We start from the raw sequence: 14,204 nt of genomic DNA on the forward strand, positions 1-14,204 counted from the left end.
TAAATCACGTGTGAAATAATTGTCATGCTTTTGTGTTTGTATATGTGTGTGTGTGTGTGTGTGTGTGTGTGAGTGTGTGTGTGTGTGTGTGTGTGTGTGTGTGTGTGTGTGTGTGTGTGTTTGTGTGTGTGTGTGTGTGTGTGTGTGTGTGTGTGTGTGTGTGTGTGTGTGTGTGTCTGTGTGTCTGTGTGTCTGTGTCTGTGGGTGTGTGTTTGTGTGTATTGCAGCACATTCTCATACTGGTGAAATTGGTAGTAGCCTTCCTCATTCCGGACGAGCCAGACTGGGTGAGGATCCAGAGAGAAAAGGCTGAGTTCCACTCCATGCGAGCCCTGGGCCAACAGGTTAGAAAGCCACACCTATCCCACACCCCTCCATACTGCTCCTGCTGCTCCTGTTCTCCTGTTCTTCTGCAGGGGGCAGCCTTCCCCTGAATCTGCTGTGTCCTATCTGTTCATCTGGTGGGGTCACCGACTGCAGCTACAGTTGAAACTATACTTTACTATACTATGGATTTAGAATCTGTACCAATAGTTATGTTATTTTCATTCTGTAGCATTAGGGATAGTATTTTGATAGTCTGCCTACAGAGACTTTACAGATGGTTTGTTGAAATTCAAGTTCAGTCTTTCTAATTGTTCACCTTAACCAAACCCAACCCCTACCCCTAACCATAACCATAATTTGCAGTGAACAGATTTTAAACACATAGTTTATTTTTAATGTGAGCATCATTAGATAGTTTATAGGGGACCATCCAAATAAAGTGTGACAAAGAATGGTTGCCTCCCCTGCTCAGTCGACGTGGGGCCAATAAGGCACGGCTCAGCGTGGGCTCAGCGTGGGCTCAGCGTTGGCACCTCCGGTCCCACCAAACGTAATTTTTTTTCTCTCTGATCTGCAGAAGCTCTGAGATCCAAAAGAAGAGAAAACCGGAACTGCCATCTGCTGCATTTCCAACAGGGGGAGCACCCATAACATCACCTGTCATAAAGACTCAGAAGAAAGACGGAGGAGATAAGTGAGAGGAACAGAGAAGAAAAGGGAAGGGAAGGGGAGATAGTAATACATGGAAATCAACAAAGTCTTATCACTGCACTATATCACATATTTATTCACTGCTATTGAAAGTATTCAAAGTATAATGAAGCTAGATAGCTGCACCTCACTATGGCCTTAAATATGTTTGTGGATTGTGTGCCTGGCCGCTTGTTTTAGAGTTTTGTTTTACCCTTGCAGCCTTGGTGTGGTGTCTGCAATATATGCAAAGTCTGGCTTTCTTACCGCTGTGCCCAAGAGAATTGGTCTGAGGGCACAGAGTGTATGAGAGGAGAGTAGTTGCATCTTAATACTGTAAGAGCAGAGATGCATCAAGGCTTCAAACTATGGTCATAAAACTACAGCCAGGCAGTAGGAGAACTGCCTTAACATTTTCAGTTTATGGTGGAGCTTTGATTGAATTTCAGAGTGGATTGCATCTTTAGCTCTCCTGTTCTGACTCTGGGTCTAAGAAGCTAGTGTGTAGAGTATTGATCTCTATTGAGCTTGTGCTCATGTTCAGCCCAACAATGGCCTCAGCCTGCTTGAGTAGTGTCATGCAGCCAACAAAGACATCTGGAAGCAGTCTGCAGGAGTGCTCAGCCTCCTTAAGGTTTAGTGTTAACGAAGCATTAAGTATCTAAAGCTATTTAATCACTTTATCATGTGTGCTAGCTTTCACCGTGATCTTCTCTGAAGTTAGAACAGCTTCACTCAGATGGTCCCAGTCTGCACCTTCAAAGTGTTAGCTTGCAGCCTGATATACTTCCTTCTCTGGCGCTGTTCTCAGGGGTGAAACAGGAGCTGCCTTCCACACAGCGCTTTATACATAAGAGCAAATGTAGATGTATACAAATCAACCGCATGAAAAGAAACCAAATATTCTTAAATGCCAAGAAGTATTTTTTGAATCTGCCTAATTCTGATTTTTATGAAGTTTTAACATTACTGTTGCAACATTTCAGAGACCCTCAGGATAAAGATAAGAAAGTAGAGGTAACTGCGGATGCTGCCTAATCAGGTCACAGTGTATCTTGCTTTGATACACACAAGACAATCCTGGAGGCAGGACATAACAAAAGGAATTTTCGGAATGTAGGATTGGCGTGGGTGTTGTTTAAAAATGCAAACCCACTTTTCATCCAAATTTATTGAACTCCACTGTGCTTACTTGAAGTGTTTCCAAATAAATGTCCTTTTAAAATTCAAAACCATCACATATCCTGGAACACCTTAACGTCAGCGTTATCCAACCATTCAGGTATTCTGAGAAATGTTGTGTGCAATAGATCTTTAGCTTGCGCCTTTGACCCTGAAAAGTTTGTGAAAAGTGACAGTTTAGAGTGGGACATTTCACACTTTCGAGTAGAAACCAGCAACCAGTTAGGAATGACATTCAGGTATGGTGAAATTAAAATATAGCAGGACTTGAGATGTCTACCCATGTTTTTTTTTTATGTGGTATGTTATTTTATTCTGGCACATAATATAATGTTGTAGCCATCCAACAGTAAAGTTGTGGCTGAAATACCTTTTCCTCTTAAGAGGCCAATTCAATAGAATTTAGTCAAGTCTCTTTGTCGGGCAGAAATGGTTTGTCTACAGATTCATTGTGACAGCACTGCCCCCATAACATTGGTAATGTTCAGCTTTGTCTTTTTTGTTTGTTATTTTGCTTGTTCTCCCTGACCTCCTTGGAGGTGTGCGTGTGTCACACTTATATCCATCAAAACTGCTCTACTAGTAGCCATCACATGCATCTAGCAGACACACCAATAAAACTGTGGGTTACATAAACATAAACACACACACACACACAGTCACGAGCATAGCAAAGCTTCAATGTGTGCCTAAAAGCATTGTCACAAACGATTGTCAAATAAACACTCCTACACCCGTGTCTGTTGTTGTTCATCTTTTAATAGGCAAATATAAAAATAAATGGTCTCTGAGACAGAGGTGTGCTTTTGATGGGTGTCAAAAGGAGCAGCTGCAGGACAGAGGACTCGGAGTCTGACACGACATCAACGAGTGCGAACAGGAAAAGGGGAACACACACACACACACACAAAGACACACCCACGGAGCATATACAGTAGTGTATCGTGGGTTCTGTGGAGGGCAGCAGTGCCGACTGGTGACTGGGATCTCACATTAAAACCTAACCCTAAACTAAACACAGAGAGATAGCTTACACGAGCCCTAACCGGAAAACACTGGAGGTTTATGTTGTGGTGTTGCATTGTGAAGAGGGAAAATGCCGGTGCCTATGAGCTTCTCGTCCGCCTGTTGTTGGTGGACGAAGCTCAGTTGAGTCACACTGATGACTCATGTGAGGTTATGTTCATATAAACACTGATTAGTGCTCAACTGGGTGATGCCACTGTAGCCGCCAGTCAGTGCTAGGGCCTGTCTTCCTCTCTCACACATGTATACACTCTAGCTCACTAATCCTCTCTCTCACTCACACACACTCAAACAGACACACACAGAAATCGGCTGGTCAATACCTCATACCAATACCTGGTCAATAGCTCATCCTTCTCTGGTAAGAATTCACCACATTAAGAGTATGTCATCCTGGTGGCCATCGATGTGGAAGTACCAACACTGAGTCCACAGAACCTTTAGAACCAACAATGTTCTGAGTCCACAGAACCATTAGAACCAACAATGTTCTAGAGCTTAAGTCAGAGCACCCGTCAGTCTTTCCCATTGGACAGCACCTCTATTAACAATACACAGCTGGGTGTATTGACTGGTCCTCTATATGGGTGAATGATAGCTACAGCATACAGCACTGTATAAAAATACCAGTAACACATGGTAATAATAAAGTATATACATTATTACAGTATTTGTTTTCTGTAAGACTTCATAATTCACAAATCTTGTCATTTTTACAGTTAGGAATCATCTTACATGTTGACGAAACTCTCTGTGTCTTCTATAGTAACCTTCTGATAAGGGTTAACATTTAGGTAGGCCTTAATACATTTCAGTAAGAAAAAAAAAATGTAGCAGATGGGACACTGGAAGACTGAGGTGAAGCCCCACCCCCACCTTATCAGAGGCTTACCTCACTGTCTGGACACAGTGGGACTGCTTATAGTCAGGTACATCTATATGCTCGGCTCCTAGTTTCCTTAGCACTGAAACACTTCCTCTTCCGCTTTAGCTCACCTCTTCACCACACTGCTCTGAGCTAATAGCAGCATTAGCACACTTCCTCACACACTGCATTACTCTGAGCTAATAGCTGCATTAGCACACTTCCTCCCGCACTGAGCTAATAGCAGCATTAGCACACTTCCTCACGCACTGCTGTACTCTGAGCTAATAGCAGCATTAGCACACTTCCTCACACACTGCAGTACTCTGAGCTAATAGCAGCATTAGCACACTTCCTCGCCCACTGCAGTACTCTGAGCTAGTAGCAGCATTAGCACACTTCCTCACACACTGCAGTACTCTGAGCTAATAGCAACATTAGCACACTTCCTCCCGCGCTGCGGTACTCTGAGCTTATAGCTGCATTAGCACACTTCCTCACACACTGCAGTACTCTGAGCTAATAGCAACATTAGCACACTTTTTCCCGCACTGCAGTACTCTGAGCTTATAGCTACATTAGCACACTTCCTCACACACTGCCGTACTCTGAGCTAATAGCAGCATTAGCACACTTCCTCACACACTGCCGTACTCTGAGCTTGCATTTGTAGTAGGCTATCAGCACACTCTTAAACAAATGCACCATACTGGATCAGCACACTCACACTGTAGCCTACGTCAAGTGCTGGGCGTTGGCATGCTTCGAGCCAAGACAGGATTATGCACTTGTTTTAAATAAACATACACAATGCAACTATGTACAAGTCATTTCATCTCAGATATATTGCTGTAATATGTACATAGCAGCGCATAGTGGGACATCTCACTGATAGGACACTGCAGGTAAGTATGGGTAGCAGTGGAGGGACAGGCCTTATATACAGAATAGCCTGCTACAATAGTTGAGGAAGTGTGGGGCCTCTGCTCAGAGTAGTGAGGTGCTTTATTTGATTTATTTTTAGGGAGGGGGGGGGGGGGGGGCAGCAGCTGTAGCGAGTAAAGGAGAGAGGGTCTCAAATACACGTCAGATCAGGGCAAGATCTGAGTCAGATACGGATCGATCTGGAGAGGCTGTGGAGAGTTAGGGTGTGGGTATCACAGCACGTGGCAGCAGTTGTACTGCGCGAAGGGCAGCAGCTTCTCTTTGGGGGCTGGGTTGATGTTGAGTGACAGGGCCTTCTCACACAGCGGGAACTGCAGCAGGCGCTCACGCAGCCTCACGCCACGCCCCTTCGCCCACAGCTCAGGCCCCACCTCCTTACCACTTTCCCGCCTCTCGCAGGGCTTCCGATTGGAAGACCGGTCAGCGTGAAGCTCGTCATCCTCCATCCTCTCAGCCTCTGGGCTCACGGGTGTGCGGCCCATCTCCACGGCGTCCGGGCCCTCCTCCACACAGTGGTTCTTGAGTGGCGGGCGTGGTGAGGGGAGGGGCTTGTGTGGAAGGGGCGTGTTATTGTTCCTCTCCAGCAGCACTAGACCTCCACTCTCAGTCTGAGCCTTCTGATCCCCGGGCGCCTCACGCTGAAGCCCCGCCTCTCCCTGCTGCTGTATTGGAGCCAGATCTCTGCCAGATTCAGGTGTGAGTGAATCATCATCTTTGTGTGTGTTTGTACTGTCAGCTTCAGGCATGTTATCAGCCCTGTGTGTGTCAGTGTGCTGCACCACATCCTCTCCTCCATTATCTGTTGTTGTGCCACTGGGCTGCTGGTGTGTGTGTGGGAGTGTGTGCCCTTCATGAGGAGGTTGCTGGTGCGTGGTGGGTGCAGGAGTGTTAGAAAGCAGACGTGCGGGGGTCTGCGGGAGCTCTTGGGTGTCTGCATGCTGTGTGTCGTTCTCATCTTCATTCTCTTCCTCTTCCTCACAAATCTGCTGCAGGGCATGCACGTTCTTGATTGGTTGAGGGGCATCGGGGGAGGCGGGACGAATGGCGGGTTCTGCAGGTGGTCCCGCGCCATACTGGCTGAGCTCACTGTTGTCACTGTGACAATGTTGCGATGAGGTAACCCTCGGGGTCAAGAGATCGCCGGTCTCGGATACACCATGGCGATGACAGGAAGAAGTGAGCGAGGTCACAGGGTCATCTGGCATTATGACAGTCAGAGGCTCACTCACACTCCTGAAACACACACACACACACACACACACACACACACATAGATCACACACGTGATATGTACACATAGCATACAATTAATTGGTATACAGCATGTTCTCAAACAGTTATATACACTGATAGTGTTTGTTCTCAGTATGTATATGTGTATGCGGGCCATGATTATGCTTTCTGTGTGTGTGTGCCTGTGTGTGTGCATGCTTGTGTGTGTGCTTTTGTTTACCGTGTGTGTGTCTCTGTGTCCTGTTGTCTCTCTCTCAGGATGCGTTCTGCCAGGAGGTAATAGGTGGCTGTGACGTGGTCATATTTGTCTGCTTCCAGAGCCCTGGGACAGAGACAGAGAGAAAGAAGGAGAGAGAGAGAACAATACAGTAAAAGAGAATAAGATTATGTGTTTTTAATGGTTGTCATTGTTTTTAATTCTAAAAATGACATAGATTTAATGTCTTCACTTATTCTCACGTGTGTGTGTGTGTGTGTGTGTGTGTGTGTGTGTGCGTGTGTGAGTGCGTGTATATATGTACTGTATGTGTGTGTGTGTGTGTGTTTGTGTGTGTGTGTGTGTGTGTATATATATATATGTGTGTGTGTGTGTGTGTGTGTGTTCTTACTCTGTGATATCCGTGATGCTGGCGATGTGTCTCATGCTCTGCAGGATCAGCTCGTGTTCTGAAGCCGTGAGGCTGTGCGGGATCAGCGGGGCCACTGCTGTGGTCGTTACCATGGCGCTGTGAGGAGGCAGAACAACGCCCTGCAGCCAGCGGTGCCCCTCAATCTCTTCAAGGGTCGCCCGGCTACAAGCATCTCTCTGCAGCATGAGAGAGATCAGACTGAGGGAGAAAGAGAGAGAGGAGGAGGCCAAGGGACAAAAAGAAAGGGTGGCATTTACTTTTGGTCACATTCATGGTTGAATTAACATAAACAAACCATAATTTTCAGAATTTTGGAACTGGTGTGTGTGTGTGTGTGTGTGTGGGGGTGTGTACATGTGACTGTTTCTCAGTGTGTGTGTTTGTGCCACTCACTCTCTGCAGTCAGCGGAGATGTGCGAGGGGACAGTGTAGCTGCAGTCCATGATCCTGGTGAGGGTCTCGCTGTCATTGGCCTCCTGGAATGGACTCTGCCCACACACCAGCATGTGGAGAATTACACCTAAAGACCAGATATCTGTAAAAAAAAAACACACACACACACACACACACACACACACACACACACACACACACACGCACAGACACACACACACACACACACACACACACACACACACACACACACAAACAAACATAGCAAAGAGGTCAGGAGTATAATTAGAAACAAGTTGAAACAAGTACAGCAGCACGTACAATCACAAGTATAGCAGAGAACACAAAAAGAACACAGTGTGACAAAATGTCTGTGGTTTTCCCAAAATGCCTTGCTCCAAAGCATGGGGAAACAAAACATGGCCATGGTGAGCCGGGGGGCTGGGGGGCCGGGGGTCTTCTCACATAAATGGCTCTATTATTCCACTAGTGTCATCCTCATATCAGTTCATCCCTTCAGTTCCGTCTAAGTGTCTATTTTGGTGATTAAGCCCTGCAGTGTAGCTAGAGACACACTTGGTAGACCCATGCGTTTCGCTTCTTGTCTTCTAACACTTGTTCACTGTTACATGGTTGTATCGTTACTCCATTTTAAGGCAACACTGCAATCCAAGGTATGTGTCAACTGATTTACACACCTAATACAGAATGCGCAGTAGTCAGTCAACACTTACAGCAAATACTTAAATAAACAAGAAAATACATGCCTGAAAAAAACAAAGCAAAACAAAAAAAAACATTCTGAATTTCGCTTAATATGTTCCCATAAGAGCCCTGATTGCACACAAAGCATTTCTGGCTGAGTACACCATGGGCAAATACTGTCACTAGAGGGCGATAGTGAGTCAAAATACCCGATGGGATTCCAGTAGATCGCAATCACCTCCATCTCAACCCAAGATAGGATGATTTGATCACGTACTTAAGATTTCGAATATGGGCCAACCTCTGGTGCTCATCTGTATTCTCAGTAAACTCTTCAACCAGTTTCCTTTCATGCAGGTTATTTAAATGGCAGATTTCTTCAGAGAGTCTTGGAGTTAAGTTTCTCAAGTTCTCAGTTAATCCTCAGTCACTTGCTAGAACTGGGTCGGCATGTGATTACCTTCTGTGCTTGGTGGCTCTACAGCTCTTCATTTTGCAGACTTTAGTGTAAATCCACAGATTATCAAGATCGGTTGTGTTCTTCTCTACTGCATACAGTTTGAGACTTAGCATTTTGTGTTCAATACACTTAAATTGACATCAGCTGCAGCTTAGAGTGTGTGTGTGTGTTTGTGTGTGTGTGTGTGTGTGTGCGCGTGCACAAGTGTGTATGTATGCGTGTGTGAGAGCTTAACTCTGCATTTTGGGCTCCCTAGATTCACCAACAGGCTAACTGTGTACACAACAGCTGCGGGTAGAATAGTATCCATTATCCATCCACAGACCTGACCTACTACCAGATAACACAATTCAAGCGCATCAAATAGCTTCCTTTATCCAAATGTTCCAACAATTTTTTAGTTTTTGTTATAATAATACCACATAATTATATCATTTTGTTATAATCATCAGTGGTCATAGAATCTCTGCGTTTGTAGACATTTATATGTATTGAAAACCTGAGGCAAGTGAAGGACTTATAAAACAAAGAAGCTTTGATGGAAGTTTCGGTCTAATATTAAGCCGAAGTTCGTGACTATTCCTGATGTGTGTCACCATTTTGAGTGCAAAGAGTCTCTCACTGAAACAGTAGCACTCTATCACAAGACTTTATATAATGTAGACCCACACACAGTCTCTCCCCTCTACCCGTTATGTCCCTCTCCCAAACACACACACACACACACACACACACACACACACACACACACACACACACACACACACACACACACACACACACACACACACACACACACACACACACACGTATGTCGACAAACAATCCTGAATGCTATCTTCACCTTTGGCTCCAGACACAGGCAGTAGTTCACATGAACACGACAAAGAACAAGCCTGAAGCTTTTTGTGAGGGCGTATGCGCGTGTGTGAAGGAGAGGTGCAGACAGAGGATGTGCTGTTCTCTCAACCAGAGAACAGGCCTGAGTGTTACTGTGTCTCTGGGCATTAGAGTGTGTGTGTGTGTGTGTGTGTGTGTGTATGTGAGAGTGTGTGTGTGAGAGAAGGGGGGGTGTAGGGGAATCCTACCAAATCCGACACCTTTCTAGGCAATGGCAACTCATTTCTTATTTCTCCACTACATCCACATTCTCATATACTGTACACATACACAAACACACACACACACACACTTCACATCACAAGTACGTAAACAACACAAACTCACCCACAGCGGGAGCATGGTACTCCTCTCCCAGTAGCACTTCTGGGGCAGAATATGCCAGCGATCCACAGCTGGTGGTGAGTTTGGTTCCAGGGTGGAAGCGTTTGCTGAACCCAAAGTCAGTGAGCTTTAGCGCCCCCTGCTTTGGAAAGAGCAGCAGGTTCTCCGGCTTCAGGTCACGGTGGACCACGTGCATGCGATGGCAGTACGAGATGGCACGCACCACCTGGGCGAACAGTGGTCTGGCATTCGCCTCGGCCACGCCATTCTCGTGACGCATGATGAGGTCGTATAGATCGCCTCCCTCGGCTAGCTCCAGCACCAGGTACAGCTTGGTCGGTGTGTCAATGACCTCGTAGAGGCGCACCACGCCCGGGTGGCGCAACAGCTTCATGCAGCTCACTTCTTGAAGCAGACGTCCCGCCCCCTCAGGCTCTGCCCCTTCCACTCGACGCTTATCTATCTCCTTGAGCGCCACCCGCTGTCCAGTTCGGATATGACGTGCCAGGTGCACTACGGCGAAGTGACCGCGGCCCAGGGTCCGGCCCAGAAGCTCGTAGATTCCTCCGATGCCAGCGCCACCATCTCGAGCGCCAAGGGCAGCCATGACCGACTCTGAGTGAGGGGGAAAGGAGCTTTCAGCTCTCCCAGGGAGAAGAAAGTGACCTGGAGAGCCCTAGTGTGATGTCATGTCCTGTAACAGAGAGTAGGGTAGCAGTTATAACATTGTAATTAGATGTGTGTGTGTGTGTGTGTGTGTGTGTGTGTGTGTGTCTGTGTCTGTGAGTTTGACTAAAAGACTGGGAGTGTGTGAGACTGGAAAAGAGACATATTCTCTGTTTAGGCATGAAGGTACTGAAGCCAAAAGATTCTACAAAGGATTCTGAGCTGCTCTGTGGTCTTCACTGGAACCTGCCTCTCTGTGGTCTTCACTGGAACCCGCCTCGACAGTGTAAGGCTTCATTTATACGCCTCAGTGAATACAGTTCTAAATTAGTTGTTATTCACTTTCCAATAACTTTGGTGACCCATCACCAACATGCCGGATTCTTTCAAAAACCATCTCAAAAAACACTATGCCCTTCTTTTTTTGGAAGGGAAGAGAAAACGTTTTTGAGATACTTGTGGGAACAAAAGGTTGTTTCTGGCTTGTTGTGCCAGGTAGACCACAGACAAAAGTTACATTCATATAAACTATGGTGGAATGCCTAAGCAATATCTCTGACAGCATCCCTAGCTAATTTGAGAAGAGGATGTAATCCTCTACTTTTGGCACAAATGACTTAAACGACAGCTCGACGAAGGACTGCACACGTGAGAATGCTATCCGCGCGCCTGTGTGTGTGGTGTGTGTGGTGTGTGTGTGTGTGTGTGTGTGTGTGTGTGGTGTGTGTGTGTGTGTGTGTATGTGTGGTGTATAAAGGGTTAAAGGTGATTCTAACTTGTATTTGTACGTATCTACTTGTATTTCCTTAAAGCAATGCAAGATTGTATTCAGTAAAATGTATATAATGTACTTTGGCAATTAATGTAGTATTTAAATGAGCATAAATATCAAATAATGTGTGCTGAAATTCTCTCTCTGTTTTTGTGGGTGTTTCCTGTGATTAGTTTACTATTATCAGACTTATTGTCAGCACATTACATGTCTAATAGACTGATTGTGATTGCATGAAGGACAAAGCAGAGATGAGGGGAGTGCATAGCAGAGAGGAAGACACAAGAGGGCGTTCCAGTGTACAGGAAATGAGACGGCCTTCCTGACTTCTAACCTCTACCTCTAGTTCCCTTAGCTCACATTTCAAACTGGAACAAGGACACACAATCACACAAACACACACACATACACACGTTTCCTACTGATATGCCTCTCACAAGAATCATTATGCATAACACATATACACATACACATACACTTACATAGAAACACACACAAACACATACACACACTGGTTGATATAAACTACATTCAGGATGTGGGCTTAAGGGCAGTGTGACAGTTTTCCATGGAGACTTATGTTTACTGTTTCAACAGTGTAACTTCAGAATGGCAACTCTATGGTGGTGAGTCCTCTACATAGAACAGAGCGTTCTAATTCTATCTCTCTGTCACACAGACACACACACACACCTTTCTCAACACATATTGTATTATTGTGAGCCTTGCTGTGTGACATGCATCCCACGAGGAGTGTGATGAGAGAAGATGACTCATTCGGTGTCTTCCAGGGAGGGAGGGGTTGAAACAGAAAAAGACAATGAGGGGGAGAAAAGAGAAAAAGAGGAAGAGAGGACACAGATGGAGAGACTGACAGAGAGAAAAGAGGTAAAGAGGGAGAGGACAGAGTAGGGAACATAGCCTAGAAGCAGCGGGTGGAGTGGGGTGGTGGGCTCCTGAACTGAGATGATCTCATCTCCTTTAGCTCCATTCATGTAGTATTCATGAAGCTGAGGTCACTCAGCTGTTAGAGGACTGCACAGAGGAGGGGGGGGAAGTGTACTTGTGGTTTAACAGCATTGATCTACAGTATATAAAGTATATGCACACTAAAATGCACGTATACACTCTCTCACACACACACACACACACACACACACACACACACACACACACACACACAGCATTACTGCACCATCCCTGCTCTAGGGTTACAGGCTCAATAGCTTATAGAGCTAACACACACAACCAAAATCTCATTTACAGCACTTACAATCCCAACCTCCCATTTACGTGACCTTATTTCAAACGCCAGGACCAACTGTACCATCACATATGGCACAACAAACCCACTTAGATAGACACTTCACCCAGAGAGCAACTGTCACAGAGCCTGTTCTGTTCCAGGGTCAACTGCCATCCAGACAACCTTTGCCTCAATGGCTGCAGGCATGGCCCTCAGGCTTTTTTGTTGCCAGCCATGCTTAGCCCTTAAAGCCGCAGCACATAAGTATTATCTAAGCTCCTGGCAATGTAGAATGTCTTTGTGTTGAGTCTTGGCATATGTACGGTGGTAAGCCAGTTAGATATGTATAGCATAAGTTCTTGTCTCTATCAAAGCCTGGATATAGGCTACTTCTTCTTGGTGATGGTAAATTATGTTAGTTTACACATACACATCTATCTATCAGTGCTCTCTCTCTTTCGCTCCCTCTCTCTAACTCAAACAAGCATGCACAACAAAATAGCACCCTCCCCCAGGCACACGAACACACACACACACACATACACACAAAGTGCTTGCTTGTTCTGCTGCACCCTACTAATGAGCAGCCTGTGGGAACCCTCTGCTCGTTACCTGCATCACCAAAGCTGTCAGTTCTCATCTGAATGCTCTGAAGCTTTATTTCCCTCCTACCTCCACTCCCAACACACACATTGAAATACAAACCAATATATTAATATGAACAAGCTATTCGTTGAGAGCGTCGTGATGGTAGATTTAGAATCGTCGGCATGCAGTCTCATACCAACATAGCGTCGCTGTAAACTTTCTGCGTCACTGCCAGAAGCCACCGGACAGTGCGCACTCGCACGCTGATCCGCGCTCTTGATGTGTATAAATGCAGGCCATCTGAAGCTTTGCTAAGCGCCGAATGGCAAACCTCGCGGCATCTAAACAAGCGTCACTTTCACTTGCAGTATCGAGTTCTCAGGTGTGAATTACGCATTTCTGTAAAACACTCGAAAACAAATCATGTCGAAAGACGAGCGACTAACTTGGTGTGTATTGCTCCATTTCATAACACATTCGATGCTAACAACAACAAGGCTATGCGTCACAGTAAAAGAGGTTAACTTACCGTCGGTAAAATAATGCGGAGTCCTTGCGCTGGTCTGAGCCCTTCAGGACACTACGATTTCTGCCTTTCTTTCGTTTCCGAAATATTGTAAATCACCTCTTTCAGTCTTCACCCTGGTCCTCGTCCTCTGCCCTGAATTGTGACACACAGGATAGAGTCTTGGCCGGACACGAGTGTAATGTTCTTTAATTTTCGCAGCTGTCCGTTGGGACGGGACAGAGATGCTGTGCTCGTGTGCTCGCAGCGCGTGTCCGCAATGTTCTCGCGTTCATCTGAGCTCCTCCACTGACGTCAGTGGATTCCAGCTCACCCGCACTCCGGGAGAGGGCGGGGGGAACAACCGCGTCTTCTCAAGTCGACATGAAGTCCGTTATGCAACTGTGGCCAGGATGCAGTTATAATTAGGCAGGCGGAGGCACACAAACAATAAGTGAAGACATTCTTTACATACCGACAGAGTTGGCCAAGTGTTTTTATTACAGGGTTTAGTAGGTTAGATTACATTCAAATGTATTGTCATCGTGCAGAGAACGAGTAGGCCTACACCGCGAATGAAATTAAGTTAGCATCTAATCAAAAGTGCAAAAATATATTATTTACAGATAAGTGCAGGAAAATGCTTTAACTGTGGATAAGTGGACAGAGTTAGTAAATAGAGTGCAAATGCAGGGTTGTATGTACAATATGACCAACATAATTATGTACATTTGGTTAAGTAGGCTAT

At 45.7% G+C, this 14,204-nt stretch overlaps 2 protein-coding genes across 2 annotated transcripts in view; one reads left to right on the forward strand and one right to left on the reverse strand.

The window, feature by feature from the left end:
- The window catches only part of ano10b (anoctamin 10b), an 8,667-nt gene extending 5,898 nt beyond the window's left edge, over window positions 1-2,769 (forward strand). Inside the window, exons 12-13 of the mRNA XM_080841889.1 lie at window positions 228-344; window positions 905-2,769. Of these exons, the coding sequence (XP_080698015.1) occupies window positions 228-344; window positions 905-913 (126 nt within the window). The 3' untranslated portion in view covers window positions 914-2,769. The remainder of the gene's footprint in view (window positions 1-227; window positions 345-904) is intronic.
- Window positions 2,770-5,131: 2,362 nt separating this feature from the next.
- On the reverse strand, window positions 5,132-13,699 carry snrkb (SNF related kinase b). Its single transcript, XM_080841994.1, has 6 exons — window positions 13,481-13,699; window positions 9,683-10,373; window positions 7,291-7,432; window positions 6,877-7,095; window positions 6,489-6,590; window positions 5,132-6,268 (listed from the first exon to the last, which is right to left on the reverse strand). Exons 2-6 carry the CDS (start codon window positions 10,284-10,286, stop codon window positions 5,248-5,250), a joined length of 2,088 nt encoding a protein of 695 aa, XP_080698120.1. The 5' UTR covers window positions 10,287-10,373; window positions 13,481-13,699; the 3' UTR covers window positions 5,132-5,247.
- Window positions 13,700-14,204: the final 505 nt, after the last annotated feature.

The sequence above is a fragment of the Sprattus sprattus genome (genome assembly GCF_963457725.1).
Source record: "Sprattus sprattus genome assembly, chromosome: 7".
In the NCBI taxonomy this organism is placed as follows: Eukaryota; Metazoa; Chordata; class Actinopteri; order Clupeiformes; family Clupeidae; genus Sprattus; species Sprattus sprattus.

Excerpts from the sequence above, each read along its gene's own strand:
- snrkb (XM_080841994.1), bottom strand. The coding sequence starts at position 10,286 with ATGGCTGCCCTTGGCGCTCGAGATGGTGGCGCTGGCATCGGAGGAATC. Across the intron at positions 7,096-7,290 it reads ATCTCCGCTGACTGCAGAGA|TCTGATCTCTCTCATGCTGC; the intron begins GTGAGTGGCACA and ends TTTCTCCCTCAG. Across the intron at positions 6,591-6,876 it reads AGCATCACGGATATCACAGA|GGCTCTGGAAGCAGACAAAT; the intron begins GTAAGAACACAC and ends TCTCTGTCCCAG.